This window comes from Monoraphidium neglectum (genome assembly GCF_000611645.1).
Source record: "Monoraphidium neglectum strain SAG 48.87 unplaced genomic scaffold scaffold00936, whole genome shotgun sequence".
Lineage (NCBI taxonomy): Eukaryota > Viridiplantae > Chlorophyta > Chlorophyceae > Sphaeropleales > Selenastraceae > Monoraphidium > Monoraphidium neglectum.
In genome coordinates this window covers 871-18433 of record NW_014012692.1, presented here as the reverse complement: position 1 = coordinate 18433, position 17563 = coordinate 871, and the positions used below count along the sequence as shown (strand labels likewise).

Sequence of the window (17563 nt, the reverse complement as noted above, 5' to 3'; positions counted from 1 at the left end):
CCACCAGCAGGGGCCGCCAAGGCAGGCCGCAGGGGAAGCCCGGGGCGGGGTGCTGCCGCGCGCCGGCAGGAGCCGGCGGGAGCGAGCGGCGACGCGTTGCCGCGGCGCCAAGGAGGTGCCTGCTGCGATTCCGGGCCGGGCGCGTGTCGGCCTTGGGGGTGGGGCGCACTTTGGGCACAGTATCCTGTCATCAGGGAGCCCCGCCTGGCGCGCCAGCTGCTCCACGGGGCTGGGCACGGGCGTGGCCTTGTTGCCGCGGCCCTTGGGCTTCCCTGGCTGAGACACCACAGCAGCCACCTGCGGCGGTCGGGGGCGGGGGCGGGCAGCGTCGCTCCTGCAGCCGTCTGCGGCTCCACGCCCACCTGGCGACCGCTCGACGCCCGGACGGATTGCTTGCCCCATCTGAAACAGCGCGGTGGAAAGGCACAACGATGGAAAGGCACAACGGTGGAAAGGCGCAGAGCACTACGCAACGCCCGGCCGGCCTTGGCCCCCGCAGTGCAGTCCGCCCGCCCTGCCGCCCACTTCGAAGCTGGCGTCCGGCGCCTTGGAAGCAGCCAGCAGCTCATCCAGGACGATGGCAGCCACCTTGAAAGGGAAAACAGTCGCGTGTTGGCGAGGCGTTGGGATCAGCGGCGGGGCAGCTGCCGCGGTTGTCGACATGGCGACCGAGCGACGCAAGCTTTCCCATGGCAGCCGCCGCCGGCGGCTTGCGCACCTCCGGTGTGCCGAGGAACACGATGCGATGCCTTTCCGCTGCCGCTGAGCAGGCCGCGCGGCGGCCGTAGGGGCGCGGCGACGTGCGTCTGAAATGTGGCGAGCGCAGGCACCGCTGCAGGTGTCGGGATGCGAGCGCCATTGGGGTCGGGCGTCTCACTGTCAATGCAACGCCAATCAAAGCGTGTATTTTGAACAAGTCAAGGTCACGCTGAATGAGTTAGCTGCCGCTGCGGTGCGATTGATCTGATACGTACTGTACGCTTGGGCGGGTAGCAAATGCTAAGCTGCAACTTGAATGTAAAGTTAGCGCGAATAAGCGAGGGCTCTGCGCCGCTCATGGTCCTTGCAGCACCGGGGGACGCCACCTGGACTGCAAGAGCAGCCCGCGGCGAAGCGGGGTGTGCTGGCCTCAACTCATCAACATCACATCAGTCTGCAGGCAGTCCACACCTGCTGCCTCACCCGCATCCCCATTCATGCGCAGAGGGCTCCGGGCCCAGCCACTTTTGGAATCTCCCCCATATGCAACTCACATACTCACTTGCGCATGTGCTCCCATGTTGAAGTGAGTAACCCAGCGTACCTGCGACCACCCCAGCATCAGACAAGGCCTCTTGATCTACTTGACTAGCCACATTCACACCTAGTGGCCTGATCGCCTGGGTTGCTACATGCGCCATGCACGGCCCAGAGCCTCGACGGCGCAAGTCGCCACGCAGCGAGTGCGCAGAGGTTGCAAGCATAACCGCCCAGCAACTGTGTGCGGAGCAGGCTCCGCTGAAAGGATTGGGCACATTTGCTCTCGCTACTCTGATGGTTACTATGATGACGATGTAGGGGCCCAGTTGCCAATGGCGGGCTGTCGGATGCTGCGGTTACAACGCCTGGAGCTGAGATGGCGTGGCTGCAGCCCCCTTTCAAGCCTTTTGCGTGCGGCAGTGTCTGGCAGTCGGCGCTCACACCCAAAAATCGCCTTACTGGCGCAGCGGCTCGGGCTCATGGGCAGTGCAATGAGGTTGCAATCATGGAGGCAATCAGAATTGCTGGCACGTGTGTTTCTTGCCAATGATGCGATTAACGCTCTGCCTTGCCACACTCCACGTGCCGTCCTGCTGCCATCCGCCGCCATGGCCGGCCACCATCAAAGTCGATTTGTCACAGGTCGTAAGGCTACCATGCATGTGGTGGCGTGTGTGTGCGGTAAGATCAAATTGAGGAGGAATAGGGTTTTCTACATGGATGGCAGCGACGGCAGTGAGTCCTGGTGGAACATCTGGAACCACTCCCACGCCTCTTGCGCGGCGGCACCCCCACCGACGCCCCTCGTCGCCGCGCCGCCAGGCCCGCTGCTGGGCAACGCGGCCGGCGACGGCAACAGGGCCGGAGCGTGGCCGATTGCTGGTGCCATCGAGGCAGCTGGCACGCCGTCCAGCGCCATGCGCGCAGCGCCCTGATGCGTCGGGCCCTCCGCCGTTTGACCCGCCAGCGGCCAGCCCCCCAAGTGGTGGGGGTAGCTCTCCGCTGAAGACCACGGCGTTGTGACGTGCTGCGGCTGCTGCTGCTGCTGCTGCTGCTGCTGCTGCTGCTGCTGCTGCTGCTGCTGCTGCTGCTGCTGCTGGATGTCTGGATGGCCCGGCCACCCACTTGCCGTCACATCATGGCCACCATAGTTGGCCGGGCTGGTCCGCGGCCGGTCCAGGTGGTGGTGCTGCAGGCGCCCCTGCTGGAAGATGTGTGACGCCTGGGGCTCGCCACCTGCCGCCCCTATGTTGTCCTGTGGCCAAGCAAGCCCCCAGCTCATGAACCCATGCGCATGGCTCTGAGGGGCGGTGCTGGGGCGCCAACCGGCCGGCGGCGCCGAGACTGCGGGCGGCGGGGGGCCGAGAAGCCATCCATTGCCTGCTACCGGGTCTGCTGATGTCACGGTGACACCAGTGGGCAGCTGCTGCAACTGAGGCACCGGCAGGAGGCCGGGAGCAGGGCCGCCCCCTGCCGGCAGGCCGTCCAACGGCGCGGCCCCCGGCGGCTGCCGCTGCCGGCGCCCCTGCTGGGAGAACGAGTCGGCGCTGCTGCTCGTGCTGCTGCTGCTGACGTGGGGTTCGCCGCCACACGGCAGGGCGGCCAGCCCCGCCTCAGGCTTCACGGGCTGCTGGCTGGCGGCCGGCAGTGGCCCAGGGACTGCCCCATCGCCGACGCCTGCGCTGCCCCCGGCCCTTCCTGCTGGCAGCGGCAGCGGCTGCGGCAGTGACGGGGGCCAGCCGATCGCCGCCGTCGTCGGAGGCCCGCCGGTCTCATCACCTGCCAGAGGGCCGGCTTCTACAGGCCCCCAGCTCGGGCCCGATGCGCCGGCAAAAGCGCCCTGCCGTGCAGAAGATGCCAGCAGCCCCAAGCTGGGCGGCATGGTCAGCGGCGAGGAGCCGAGAGGCAGCTGCAGCTGGAGCGGCGCCGGCGCCGGATGGTCATGCATCTCTAGCTGGTAATTGGCTTGGTGGTCTGCATCCGGCTGCGCACCAAACACCAGCGGGGCCGCCAGGCTGCCCCCCAACCTGGCATTGAACTGCAGCTGCATGCCACTGCTGCTGAGCTGCGGCGGAAAGAAGGCGCTGGCCGCGCCCATCTGCAGGCCCCCAGCGGCTGCCGCGGCTGGTGTTGGTGTGCCCGGCGCGACGAGGGGCGCAGGCAAGAACGGGCCGCTGGAAGCCTGTGCCGCCATCATGGCTGCGGCCGCGGCCGCGGCGGCGGCAGCGGCCGTGGCCGCGGCGGGCGGCGTGGAAGGCGTGAGGACGGGGACGGGCGCCGCCCCAGGTGGAATGTGAAGGGGCGATCCGTGGTGGATCTGGTGCAGCAGGCCGGCAAAGGCGGCGGGGATCTTGGCGGTGAAAGCCCTTAGAGCTTCCTGCTCCACCTGGAACAGTGAGTAGTGGGTCGGAACCTGGGATCTGCACACTGCCAACTCTAGAACGCAAGACCCGCCCGCAGACCGGGTCCACATGCAGTTGAATGTTTCCAAAGCAGCCTGCGGCATGCATGCACCGCCGCGGCAGAGCAGGCGCACGACGGTGCGCGCCTCTGTGTCTGCCGTCCTGCGCAGCGCCAGTACCATCTCTTTGCGTGGCAGGGCTGCCAGCTCCTGGGGTTGAGTTTCGAGCACGACAAACACCATCGTGTTGGTGCTTGCTGCTTCCAAAACAGCCAGGATCACCCACTGTTTCTAAAAGCTGCATGTTCCGCCGGCTTGAAAGCACACAGGGATCCAGGAGCAGAGGCAGGCGCGCTCGTCATCTTGCTAGTTCAAGGCGAGCCGTTGAACATGCGCCCGAGCCCGCGCAGCGCCTGTGCGCGAACACAGACCCATGCACGCGCGTGCAACACACACACACACCTGCAGCACCAGGTCTGAGTCGTACTCCTCTGCTGCAAAATTAAGCTGCGTTGCGCGGCCCCGCAGGAGCAAAGCGGCGCGGTCGTACGCCCTTGATTGAATTGGATGGAATGCAAGCGCACGGGAGGGGAGGTTTGGGTGGGTTGCAGGCCGCATGTGCCAGCACATTCTCACTTGGGGTTGAGGCGCAACCGTGACCCATGCATGCCGAAGTGAAGTGAAGTGGCCCACTGACAGCCCTTGCCTGTGTTTGTTGCTCACGACGACAATCCTGTGCGAAGCACCAAACGACCCCACCAAAACAAGGCGCCCACCTCGCTGCCTGCACAGCCGTCAGGAACGACCCCAGGTGCAACTGCCGGCCCTTGGCGCTCTTCTTCCGTTTCTGCACGCCGCCGCTGCCGCCGCCGCCTGTGCGGCCCGCCGCCTTTCCGCCGCAGCTCCCCTTGCTGCGCGCCGGCGCTCCGTCTGCGGTGGTGGCGGCGCCGCCGCCGCTGTCGTCGCTGCAGCTGCCGTCGGCGTGCATGTACATGGGTTGGGATAGCCAGATGTGGCTCTCCCACCTGCAGCGGAGATTGTGAAGGGGCCAGAAAGCATTCTATGCAGAGAAGAGGGAGAGATTTGGAAGGTCGAGGGGCAAAAGAGGAGCTCCAGCCGAGGCAGCTGCATCACCCATTGACACGCGAGGCTATTGTGTGACAGCTGGAATCGGCAACACTGGACTGCTAAGACATTAAGGACTGCCCAGTGTTGAACTTCAGAAAAGCAAAAAATGGGCAGGCCTGAAGCCTCGTCATCGCACCTGCCCGTGCGCTTGTACTGGCTGACGCCGATGAACGGCGACAGGCGGCTCTTTGGCCCCGAGCGCCCGCGCCGGTGCTGCGGGTGCGCGGCCGGCGACGCGGTCATCTCATAGTCCTCCGTTCCTGCTTCGGTAACCGCGGGGATGGCTAAGGGGGCGAGAGGTGCGGGGCTGCAGGGGCCGCCGCCAGTGGAGGCCGCGGCACCGGTGGCCGGGGGTTGGGATGCGGCCTCGCGTTCGCCGCTGCGGCCGCTGGGGCCGGCGTCGCTGCAGGTGGCGTCGTCGCCACCCGCCTCAGAGGGGCTGCTCTTGCGGCCCCCACCGCGAGCTTTTGCAGCAGCTCCTCTTTTTGGCGGACCCATGACGCCTCAGCGCGCGCCCCGGCTGCCTTGACCAGGGGGCTGGGTTCGGGTGCCTGTTGGTCTGCCGGCTTCTGCTCCTGCTGCAGCAGCTGCTGGTGGTGGCCACCAGCAGCCCCAGGCTCTCGGACGGTGAGGCGGCGCACCGGCGCCAGGGGACGTGCGGCTGCGCCGCTGTCGAATGAGAAGCCCGGGGTTGAGGGAGCTGGGGGCTCAGGGCGCTGCTCCTTGGGCCACATCACATGCACATAGGGAACCTTGTTGGCAGGTTCAGCTGTGAATCCACGCGCCGGGGGGTGGATGATCGATCGGCAGGTGTGCTGAAGCGGAAACGCTGACCAGAGCTGGGGTTTGCTTTGTACACGCAGGATCAACTTGAGCCGTCCCGTGGAAGTTCGGCAACTCCGAGAATCTCAGCAACGAGCTGATGCAGAGAGTACCTTCACACATGTATATCAATAAAAATGGCGTGGACGAACAATGCACGCATAGACACAGGCTTTTGGGCCCTGCAACAAGCGGTCAACGAATTGGACTTGAAGAAGTCGATGCCGCCTCGCCTGCCCGTCACGATGACACACCCCAAACATCAAGGCCCCGAGTCACTGCTGTACAGGCTGTTACAGGGCTTTCTTACAGCCAGGCGAAGTGCTTGGCCAACCTGCCAATTCTCCAATCGTCAAAGCGGCAGTACACATTGTGCCCCTCAGCTTTTTCTGAGCCCCCTTCCCCCAGCAGTCCCCCCTGCCCGGTCCCCATTGGCTGTGCCGGACACCTCTACCACCAAGCATGGATTTCCCAGCTCTGCCTACTGATCCTTCTCTGGCGCCGATCCCGCCGCCGATGCGCCACCAGCCGACACATAGCTCGCCACGCTACTCCCCAGCTTGCTGAGCGCAACCGAAAAGTAACCACTGCCGTTGGACCCCTGCGTGCGCTCCACCGGCGTCGCCGCCCCGCTTAAGCCGGCAGCCCCGCTGCCGCCGCCCGCGCTCCCGCCCCCGCTGATGCGGCGCTGCTTGAGGGACGCGAACGCGAGGCCGCCCGCGCTGGAGCGGCGCGCGACCTCGCCATCAGGCAGGGGCAGGAAAGCAGGGTCGGGCTCGGTGCTGGTAGGCCTGCGGTGAAATTGATTAGGTGCGCGAAGGAGATCCATCAAAGGTGTGATGAAGCTTGGAGGTGGAGGGTCGGCAACCAGGCTTGGACGTCCTACCACAACACGGTAGATGGCAAGCGAGAATTCTGCGCACACCTGGCACCGCCCGTGCTGGTGGCTGCAACGGACTTCGGGAGCTTGGCCATCTCTTGCCTCACAACCTGTTTCTAAGGTAGCGAGCGTTGCAATCGAGGCAAAGCGCGATATGTCAGTGGGCGCGCGAAGGCCGACTTGGTGGCTGCAACGCTGCTGGCACGTTGCTTGGACTGTTGGACATGCATGCACACACGCACGCTCTCTCCTGATTTTTTTTGCGTTACATTCTCTCCTGCAGGCCCAGCCACCTTTCGTCCCCATGTGCATGCACTCACCATCCTACCCCTACACCCACCTTGGACGCGTCCTCATCATCGCTCATATCCGCCTCGGTCAACTCATTCATGTACGCCAGCTGCGCGCTCTTGTCCTTGTCGTGCTCCTTGTTCATCTGAAGGCCGCGCCAAACCACGACGCCGACCAGCACCATGAACACAGCGCCGCCAATCACGATCCCTGCGATCGCGCCGGGCCCCAGCTGCAGGCGGCCGCCATCCCCGCCGGCGGACCCAGAGGCAGCCACAGCGGCGGCGGCTGCGGCGGCGTCTTGTGGGACGGCGGTGTCGCCGGCCTTGAGGGCCGAGGGGCTGGTCTGGCTGGCCTGGAAGGACAGCAGCGGCCCCCACGAGGACGCAAGGCCTGTGAAGTGTCGAGGGCGAGCACACGCAATATGAACAAATGGTGAACAGCATTGGCCGGCTGCACACCAATCATTCACAGGTGTCAAAGTCGGCAAGAGCCTGGTTTCTCAGCATCAGGAAGCTGAGGTGGTGTGTCGGCTGCCCGGTGAGTCCGCAGGCTGGGCCGCCCCTTGGGATTCTCACCTGATGACGCGTACGAGCCGGCGGCGCCGTCCTGAAGCCGCTGCATCACCACAGCAGACTGGTCGGCCGGCGCGTCGGCGGTCAGCACGACGGTGCCGGCGGCCACCACGCTGCCACTGGTGATCATGTCGATGCCTGTTGGTCGCACGTGCAATCAGGCAGTTGCCGTGCCAATGGCAGGTCCCTGACCTCACGCGCACCCATATCTCACAGCTGAACGCACTGCGCCGCTGGGCTCCTTTCGCACCGGCAGAACCCAAGGCGACCCGCCCGCCCCCCACTCCGCCGCCACCGACGCCAACTCACCTGCTGAGTAGACGTACTCGGGCGCCCCCGTGGCAGCCTTGAGCCACGCCACCACGTCCGACTTGAACGCCGCTTGGGCCCCCACGTCATCCTTTATGAGGTCGTACGAGTGGTCGACCCGCAGGTTGACGTATATCTTGGCGCCGGGCTCCTTGGACTGCAGCAATGGATGGGCAACCTCGAGGGCTGGGAGAGCCGGGGGTGCGGACTCCGCCGTGGAGCTGGAGGCGGCTTGCGGCGCTGAGCCGCTGCTGGAGGCGGCCCCCGGTGAGGAGGGCGGCGGGCTGGTGCTGTTGGGGCGCAGGCACTGGTGGTAGTAGGCGTGCTGCCGGTGGCACTCGAGCCCCGCCGCGCAGCACGCGCCCGCCCACACGGCGTCTGCGCAGCCCCACTCGGTGCAGTTGCTCTTGCCGCCGCACTGATCCCACTCGGCGATGCGGGGGCCGCGGCAGCCGTCCTTCCACTGCATCGCGGGCGGCTCCGCGGCACAGTAGTCAAACGCGACCTGAGTGGAGACGTTGACCTGCACGTAGCCAGCAAATCTGTCGCACTTTTCTGGGTCGATCGGACACCACGTCCCGAGCGCGTCCCCATCAGGGTTTGCGCAGCCGTACAGCGCCGTCCTTGTGCCGCCAACCGCGGCCACCGGCGTATCCCGAGGGTACGCGTATGCCCAGTCGCTCAGCAAACAGGCGCAGCCGTGGATGGTTGCTGGGGCGCCCATGCCCGCATAGAGCGCGGCAGCCGCGTCGCCGACTGGAGCGGGGCAGGAGTCAAAAGCGCCAACGGTCGTGTTGGCAGGGCACGTGGAGTAATCCACCCTGCACTTGCGACCTGGGTTGGGTATTGTTGCAATGCAGCAAACGCGCTGTCGGGGTATATTTTTATTTCAATCGAATGCAAGCAATTCAGAATGCACCTGCAGCGTGTGTGCCTCTGCCTGGCCCTCCTACTCTCCCTTTCTGCGGTACGGCAGCGGAAAAAGTAGTGACAACCAGTTGTCACTACTTCTTCCGCTGCCGCTGCCGCTGCCGCTGCCGCTGCCGCCGCCGCTGCCGCTGCCGCTGCCGCTGCCGCTGCCGCTGCCGCTGCCGCTGCCGCTGCCGCTGCCGCGCCGCTGCCGCTGCTGCTGCTGCTGCCCCTGCCGCTGCCGCGCCGCTGCCAACGCCAGTGCTGCTGCTACTGCTGTTGCTACTGCTGCTGCTGCTGCTGTTGTTGCTGCTGCTGCTGCTGCTGCTGCTGCTGCTGCTGCTGCTGCTGCTGCTGCTGCTGCACTGCTGCGGACAATGTGAAGCGAGTGGCTGCTCTAGGATGCCTACACCATTGCTCAATCTTGCCTCTCTATTAGCGACTCACACGACCACACAAGCGCGCCAGCGCGCACCTCCATTCGCCGAGTCAGGGTGGGCGCAACGGTTGTGGTATGCCTCCTTGCCAATGCCGTCCATCCTCCAGTCCGTCGCGCACAGGCAGCCATTGGTTGTGCGCTCTGCAGAATGCGGCAAGGGGGCCGTCAGGGTCCATGGTATGGTGCATCGTCTCACAGTGCATGCCAGTGATAACCTCTTAATGCAGCTGTTGCTGCTGCTGTTGCTGCTGCTGCTGCTGGTGCTGGTGCTGGTGCTGCTGCTGCTGCTGCTGCTGCTGCTGCTGCTGCTGCTGCTGCTGCTGCTGCTACCACATGCGCTGCTCGCTGATCAACATTGAGTGTTCGACACAAAATCCCTGACACCCAGGCGGTGGTGCCTGCCACGCAGTGCTGCTCAGGCCCTTGTGACGCCAAGCGCGTGACTCACCCCTGACATCACCGCAGTAGTCGTAAAATTCGGTGGCGCCTCCATCAGTCACGAAAGACGAGTAGTATCCCAGGCATGTTCGCGCGTCCACGGCGCACCAGGAGCCCTGCCACATCGCATCCGCAAGGCTGGCACCATCAGGCCAGCAGAGCTTCGCATGCCATGCTCAAGGAAGCGGCCATTACGCAGTCAACTTTGAGCTTAAATATCGCACTCACTTCATAATGCTGGATCAATTCGTTCATCGCCTAGGCGCTCACCAATGGGTCGTTGTTGGGATTGGCGCAGCCCGTGTGGTCGGCCCCGGTTGCATCCTTCCATGATGCCAGGCAAGCACACCCCGCCTGTGTCGTAGCTTGCACCACCACGCCTTTCACCCCAATCACCAGCGCTGACACTGTCCAAATAGCCAGCAGCATCAGGCCCGGCGGCCTTTGCACGCACAGCAGCATCCCCTGCGCGATGTACGCGGAGACAGCAGCGCACATTGACCGGAGGTCAAGCGCCTACGGCCCACGACGCTGCTGGTGCGCTTTGAGGAGCGTGCAGCGGCACTATTATGGCTCCCATCTGCCGCGAGAGGGCCCGCAAGGTACGATTTACGCGTTCAAGGCTCCGCACGCAGCACGGCAGATCGTACCTGCAAAGCCGTGAGAAGGAATTCGAATCTAAGGATCCGCAACCCACCATGGATCCTGGCGATATCTTCCAGCGTCCTGGTCCGAGCTCGGCTTATTTCTCGATCGCTCCTCCCGCCACCTTCTGTCACGAATACCGGTATGTAGCAGCACTCCTTGCAACGGTGACCTAAAACCGTACTGTTTTCTTGATTGTAGAGGTTGCTACCTTCGCTGACAAGGGCCTACGCTCGCTGACAGGTCAATGAGAAGACGTCAGCAAGGAACGCAGCAACAACACGCGTGTGCATGTACAGTATCCCATGTTTGTATGTATGACTGAGACAATACTATGATCCCACATCTAGCGGAGCATGGGCTGCTGGGAATCTGTATGAATTCGCTGGGTGTCATGCTGCAATTGAGCAGTTGCTGGTGACTTCGCTCCTGCTTGCTCTGCGCACTGATCACAGCTCATGCCCGTGATGCTGGGTCCCCACATTGAGACAGCACTCCTTTACAAGGCGGCAAGCACACATGAGGAGGGAATGGGACGGCCCAAGCCCTCAAGTGCAGCCGCCTGCACACAGCCATAGAGCTTCGTGGTGACCTGGCACAGCCGCCTGACAGCAGCAGGTAGTCAGTCGTCATCCGTAAAAGGAAACGCTTCTGCGCGGTGCTCCTTGAGCTTGAGCCGAATCTCATAAACCTCGTCACCCCGCAGCACGTCCTGAACGAACCGTGCCTCCACGTCCATGTTGACCTGGCGAGGGTGCAAAAGCCAGGGGGAGCAGAGAGTGTGGGTTGCGCTGCATGCCTGCATGAGCTGCAAGGCTGCATGCACGCATGCATGCACACGAGCAGTGCATGCAAGGCGAATCACTTGCATACTTGCGCATGCACATGTGACAAGAATGGGCAAGCTTCCATGCGAGCCTACGCCATTAGCATGAGCCGTACAGGCAGTGCATGCACCTCTCCATATCAGTGACAACCTGCACGCACGCACCATCTCCAGGGCGCCGCGTATGACGCCGCACAGCATGCCGCTGTACCGCAGCTCTCCGCGGTACTCCTCTGGCAGCTCAACAAAGTCTGCCAAAGGGTTGTCCGTCAGCACCTGCCAATTTGGGGAATCGGCACTTGTCAAGGAACAGGTAGATGCGCGGAAGGACACAAACACGCGCGGCGTGTTGCCTAGGTTTGGAAGCAAGTGCACCGCAAACGTGAAAGCCCAAGGGTTCTGGCACAGGTTGAAGTCCATACCCACTGTGTGCACAAATGCGCGTGCTGGCATGCATGCGCATGCATGCTGCAATCCCTCGCTTCTGCGCACAGCCATCTGCTGCTCAATCCATGATGCAGACGAGCTGTCAATTGGTTCATGCTGATTCACCCCTATTACGCACCAGGCTGCACTCTGTTCCATCTGCATTCCAGTTGGTGACATTGGCCGACACGTTCAGAAACATGGGCAAGGCCTGGCGTCCCACCACCTCAGCTGCCTCCCGGAAGCTGCTGCAGCGGCCCATCTGCAGGATGCAACAACATAAAGAAGATCAGGCCAAGATGAGATAGTTGACAGCAAAATCTCAGTCCAAGAAGGTGTGGCTGTCGCGAAAGCGCTGCCACCAAGCTTGAATACAGGGGCCACCCGCAAAAAAGACTCCTGCTCCCTGCTTACCTTGGCCTTTGCAAGGAACTCATCCACCAGCCGCACCCCAATGTTGTACCCCCTGACAAGGAGCGCGAGAGGTCAGGCGTGGGGCGCCAGGCGCGGGTTTATCAGTGCTGAGCCTGAGCAGGCACAGCCACCACTCCGTACTGGCGCCCTTGCATCGTCCCCAACACGCGCCGACAACCCGTCAAAGATGACGCTGCCAGCTGCGCCTCGCGCTCCTCATCGCCACCAGGCGGCGCGCCCGTTTCAGCGCCGCAACCAGGGCGGACCGCAGCCGAGTTGCGATCACCCACATCTGCTCGAGCTGCTTGTTGACCTCGTCCAGGTCCTCAAAGTCTTCTATTAGCTGCCGCACTATGGAGCCGTACGTCAACGTAAACACCTCTGCGTTCTGGGATTGGAGTCGGCCGAGACGGAGAAGGCGCCACAGGGTCGCAAGGCATGGCTTCAGGGAAGGAGCATGCGCAGGTGTGCAGCATTTGCAGCCACGTGCACACATTCTGACCAGCACCCAGCACAAGGTCGCCTACCCTAGCAACACAATGAGCACTCACGATCTGCTCCAACTGAGGCACCGGCCTTGGGGGCATCGCGGACGCGCCTGCTGCCCGCCGCCGCACAGAGCGGCGTTGCTGGCTCTTGTTAGCAGGGCGATGCTTCCAGCCGGTGATCCTTGGCTGCGGTCGAGGCTGCGCTGCCTACGGTTGGCTCACACGTGTAGAACTCAATCTGGTGGATGCGGTTTGGGCACGCTGGGGCCAGCGGCTGTCGTGAGCCGCTGTGTGAAGCTCTGCCAACCTCCTGGGCGAGTGCCCCCGCCGTCTGCGCGACCGGGTCGACAGTGGCGCCGCTAGTGATCTCCTGCCAGAGCAGCGTCGCTTGTAAGCGTGACAAACTTTCAATTGACGCCTGTGTTGTTTCGTGTAGGAGCGAGCAAGCTGCACGATCTCACGTCAGGTCCAGGTCTAAAACACCTGGTGCCAGGCTGGAAGTCGTGTTGCCGGAATTCTTGAATGTCACACGAGAAGCAGCTTGGTACGGTAGTGAGTTACTTTTGAAACAAAGGCGACGCAATCACGTCTGTCAGATCTGTCGAGCAATTTCCGCAATTCAAGGCCGTTGCTTCATTCACTCAGCTCGCAGGTGGGTCTAAAAAGGCCACTAGTAGCCTATGAGCTTCTTGCAGGGCGTGCATGCTGCCTGCATGTCCCACATGGCGACTGTGCTGGCGCATCAGCAAGCGGCAGTCTGCCGCCGCCCGCAATCCCATTTCCTGCTGTGCTGCTCTCCGAACTCCTCACAGGCCCTCCCAAGTTCCATCATCATGCAGCGCCTTGCCTTCCGGGCCCCGGCAACAGCCCGCGCCATGCCGTGTGCGGCGTTTCGGGCACCTGCTCAGCGCCGTGTTGTGCGTGCGCGTGCGGCGGCGGATGACGAGCTCCCCAACGTGTCCGAGGCCCGCGAGTGGGTGACGCGCTGGCAGGCACGCCAGGCCGGTGAGGACAGCGCGGCCACAGCCGCCAGCACCGCGGACGCGCCTGCCGCCCCCGCGCCCGCTGCTGCTGCAGCACCGGCCGCTGCCGCCGCTCCCGCTGCTGCTGCGCCAGCCGACGACGGCGCCAGCAAGCTGCAGGCGTGCAAGTCGTTCGAGGATGGCACTTTGCTGTTCACTGCCGATCGTCTCAAGTCTATCAACTTTGACGATGTCAAGCTGTGAGATTTGAGCAGCGGATGCAAGCCCTGAATTTATTGGGCGCAAGGGGCGATCAGAGCCGGTCATTGGGGGTAGGGGGCGCGGCATGGCCGGCACGCCCCATTTCACCCTGCGAACTATCCCTGGCCCGGCCCAGGCAGTTTTGCGCTCTATGCCGCCGGCTTTCTTGTCAATGCCGCTGGCGTCAGAAAAGCCGGGAGTGTGGTGTGGGGACGCCTCCTGCGCCCCGCTGCGCCGCCTGTGGCCCGCCAATATCGCAGTTGCAGAGCTCTGTTTTGCGGCGGAGCCTCCTTTTTGGTATCAGCTTCAACAGCCATTTTGCCCTGTGATGTGACGCTCTCAAACCAATCGCTGCCTGGACTTAACACACGCACTGCATGACAGTACAAAGTCGGGTCAATTTTGTGTTGAGTGTAGCATGTTCCAGTGGCCGTCGACCGCCCCGCACTGCTGTAAGGAGCTTCATGGCGAGTCTGTGAGCTGCCGGTTCCTGAGAGTTGGCAGGTACGGTATCTCCCTCTGCTTCACACGGTGCCCAGGTAACCGTCAGATTGGGCCAAACTGGCATGGATGGGATCGGGACGCAGTGCATGAGTGCACCCATGCATCGTGCATTTGAACGGCCAGTCGCTTCATCGCTGGTGCTGAATTATCCACTTGATGGGGTTGCCTTCGTGAACCTGACAGTTGTGGAATTGGTGTGTTTCGGGTTCTTTTTTGCGATCATGCTAGTGAGCTAGCAGTACTTGCGAACATAGCAGCTCGACGTGCCGTGAGAAGAAACCGCCGAGGCTCGCGTGGACCCAAGAGATGCCGCCAAAGAAGGCGGACAAGGGAAAATCGAGTGAGTATGGGAGGATGAAAAAACTTCATCACCTTGAGCCGAACGTACCAGCCACATTCATTTAGGCGGCCGCCGTCGCACGCGCGCCGCTTCGCCCACAGCCATGCAGCTCACAGCTGAACACAAGCCATCAATGCGTGCTGAACCCATTCGTTGCAGCTGATGCAATCAACAGACTCAGGGCATTTGAGGCAACATTCCGGGTGTCATGTGCGCAACGGGGTGTCCCGCCTTATCGACCGCTGCTGCGGCAGCTGCAGCAAAGCATCGACGATGGCAACGGTGCCCCCTTTGATAAGGTGATCATGCCGGCTGGATGTATCCAGCCTTCCTCGCCTCTGGAGATTCCTCAAAAGCAGTCACGCACGAGAGAGAGAGAGAGAGAGAGACTACGCAGGCTGTGACGCCCGCGTAAATTAAGGAAGAGGGGGCTGGCTTGCGGGGGCCGAGGCCGCCGCGCCGCCCCCTCACCAAGCAGTCACGCACGTTTCAAGGCTGGGTCCTATGCTTGCAATCAAGCAGACTGAATGCACGTGTCCGTGGTGCCGTGCGCCTGCGACGCAACCACAACAGGTGGAGTTGGCCGGGCCGGACGTCAGTGGCGCGACAGTCCAAGCAGTGGCCGACGGCCTCGCCGGCTACCCACGCTCCAGCCAGCTTTGCCTCTCTGGCTGCCACGTTGGCGACGATGGGCTCGCAGCGGTGGGCGCGTTGCTGCGGGCGTCCGGCGGCCGGTGGTGGCGCGGCAGCCGGATAACGACGCTCGAGATGCGGATGATGCAGCCGCGGGCGCTGTCATCAGGCGCGGCAGCTCAGGCGCGACGAGCGGCAGCGGGTCCCAGGTTGAGCACAGGCCTTTGCGACGCTTTTCCTGTGCGGCTGGGTTCAGCTACAGGCGGAGGTGCGGCAGCTGGGGGATCGGACTGCCCACCACCTGCAGCTGATGCACGGGTGTTGCCAGGGCCAACGAGCGAAGCAGCGCCAGTGTCCAGGGGAAGTGCGTCAGGAAACAAGCAGCCCGTGACATTAGAAGCAGCAGCAGCAGCAAAGAGTGTGTCTGCAGCAAAGCCAGCAGCCCCAGTGCAGCGGCTGAGCAAGGCAACTGTTGTGCAATTGTTCGTGAGGCCCAACACCGCGCCTGCACCCAGCGGCCCTGCTGCACATTCCAGGGCTGGCCGCAGTGGGTTCAGCATCGGTCAGCAGCAGCAAACTCAGCAGCAACAGAAGCACAGCGCGACAGGGACACGTGGTGAGCAGACCTTCCCTATTCAGCTGTCGATTGCCCAAGCAGCTGTGCGCGATAGGGCGCCGCTGCCCTCCGAGCTGCCACCCTCGATTGGGCGCCTGCGCACACCTCTACAGATGCGCAGCAGTTGCATGCTCGCCACTGTGCCAACCCGGCCGCTGACGGCTGTCGCATGTGCAGCTCAGCATCAGCAGCAGCAGCAGCAGCAGCAGCAGCAGCAGCAGCAGCAGCAGCAGCAGCAGCAGCAGCAGCAGCAGCAGCAGCGGCAGCAGCAGCAGCAGCAGCGACAGCGACATGAATGCTTCAGCCCTGGTGTCGTAAAGGACTTTGCCCTGGCGCTTGGGGTGACAGGACTGGCACTGACCTCGCTTGTGCTGGACTTCACGTGGCTTGGGGATGAAGGACTATCGCTGCTAGCTCCTGGGCTTCAGCGCTGCAGCACGCTCACCGTGCTGAGCCTCCGCGGCTGCGGCCTGAGCGCCGCAGGTGCACGCTCTCTTGCAGTGGCGCTCACGCCGCCACCGCCGCCTGCCGCGGCCCTGGCCGCGGCCGTGGCAGTCGGCGGCACATTCTGGTCGCAGCCGCGCATGGGCATGACACCAGGTTGCGATGGGGACAACAGTGTTGCTGGCGGCGGCACGTCAGCGACACAACACACCCGCTTCCGGCCGCCCGCTCTGGACGTAGCCTTGGCCGTCAGTGCTGCTGCTTACGGCACGCCTGCATCTGAAGTCATTGCCAAGCCGCGAGGGCCCTGGCGAGGACCATTGCTGCGCTCATTGGTTTTGAGCTGCAATGCCATCGGGGCTGCGGGGCTGTTGAGTCTGAACGCGCTGCTAAGGCACGAAACGGCGCTTGAGGTGAGAAGCTGCGGCAGTGGCCTCAGAGACGGGATCTTGAAGTACTGCTTGCGTACATGCGCGCGCGCACACGTGTGTGTGTGTGTGTGTGTGTGTGCGTGCGTGCGTGCATGTGTGTGTGTGTGTGTGTGCGTGCGTGCGTGCGTGCGCGCGTATGTGTTTGCCCATGGGAGGTGCGCGAGAGGTCCAGCCATACGCGATTACCGGCAGACTAGTGTACCAGGAAATTTATTGTATGACCCCACCAGGTGCTCGGGTTGTGCGACATTGGGTTGACATCAGATGATGACCTGGCAATCCAGGTGGGCCGTGACTGCTGGGGTATGGCAATCGCAAGCTGGCAGGTCAGGCAGCATATCGCGCCCAGACCAAGCCAGAGCTGCAAGCACGTCTCAGCGGCCGCATGTGACACCTCAATTGATTGCGACAAAGCTGACGTGCAGGACCTTGACGCCGTTGTTCCAGGGGCTGGTGTCTGCGCTGATCACTGGGTGCCCCGCCATCGCTGAGTTGGACCTGGCCTTGAACTACATTGGTGAGGGGCGGGGACGCAGCGATTTGCCTGGCGACACTGCAGCAGACCTCCGGCGTGTGGCTGGCTGTTTGCTGCGATGTCAGACCACTCAGTGGGCTGCACTGCCGACATAACGTGCTGGCAACCCAAGCCGACGCGGTACCACAACGCAGAACTCGCCACACATCGCAACCCGACCCGATGGGATACGCAGGCGACCGCGGCGCCGCGCTGTTCCTGGTGCTGCCGCCGGCGCGTCCCAATCTGGGCGTCCTGCGCGTGACGCCCCACATTGGCCGTGGGCTGGCGCAGCAGTTGGTTGCCCTGACGCGAGCGAACCACAGGCCTGCAGCAAAAAGGAAGAAAGGCGGTGGCCAAGGAGGTGGCACGGCAAAGGCATAGATTAGAGGAGTGCAGGTCGGGTTTCAGCGCTGCGTGCATTGCCCAGCTTGTTCCCAGCGGTTGGTGGTGCTTGATTTGGTGGCGGCGCAGGCATACATGCTGAGCTCATAGTGGCATGTGAGCACAAAACAAGGCCCACTAACCATGTCCTAGAGGTAATCAAGGCCCTCACTGGCTGTAACACTGCAAATCAGCTGTTGGCTTCGCTTGCCCGACAGGTTTTCCCGCCCACCAGCATGTTTGA

General features: G+C 63.3%; 4 protein-coding genes across 4 annotated transcripts; 1 reads left to right on the top strand and 3 right to left on the bottom strand.

The window, feature by feature from the left end:
* Nucleotides 1–6071: 6071 nt before the first annotated feature.
* MNEG_5994 (hypothetical protein) lies at nucleotides 6072–9093 on the bottom strand (the record flags this gene model as incomplete). Its single annotated transcript, XM_014045535.1, has 8 exons — nucleotides 6072–6381; nucleotides 6516–6580; nucleotides 6811–7154; nucleotides 7340–7474; nucleotides 7646–8401; nucleotides 8599–8792; nucleotides 8841–8922; nucleotides 9030–9093. 8 exons carry the CDS (start codon nucleotides 9091–9093, stop codon nucleotides 6072–6074), a joined length of 1950 nt encoding a protein of 649 aa, XP_013900989.1.
* A 118-nt stretch (nucleotides 9094–9211) lies between these two features.
* On the bottom strand, nucleotides 9212–9556 carry MNEG_5993 (hypothetical protein; the record flags this gene model as incomplete). Its single annotated transcript, XM_014045534.1, has 2 exons — nucleotides 9212–9316; nucleotides 9449–9556. 2 exons carry the CDS (start codon nucleotides 9554–9556, stop codon nucleotides 9212–9214), a joined length of 213 nt encoding a protein of 70 aa, XP_013900988.1.
* A 1142-nt stretch (nucleotides 9557–10698) lies between these two features.
* Nucleotides 10699–12329, bottom strand: MNEG_5992 (Trafficking protein particle complex subunit 3; the record flags this gene model as incomplete). Its single annotated transcript, XM_014045533.1, has 6 exons — nucleotides 10699–10821; nucleotides 11068–11178; nucleotides 11468–11590; nucleotides 11743–11794; nucleotides 12033–12130; nucleotides 12294–12329. The coding sequence occupies 6 exons, from the start codon at nucleotides 12327–12329 to the stop codon at nucleotides 10699–10701; spliced, it is 543 nt and encodes a 180-aa protein (XP_013900987.1).
* A 734-nt stretch (nucleotides 12330–13063) lies between these two features.
* Nucleotides 13064–13456, top strand: MNEG_5991 (hypothetical protein; the record flags this gene model as incomplete). Its single annotated transcript, XM_014045532.1, has 1 exon — nucleotides 13064–13456. One exon carries the CDS (start codon nucleotides 13064–13066, stop codon nucleotides 13454–13456), a length of 393 nt encoding a protein of 130 aa, XP_013900986.1.
* Nucleotides 13457–17563: the final 4107 nt, after the last annotated feature.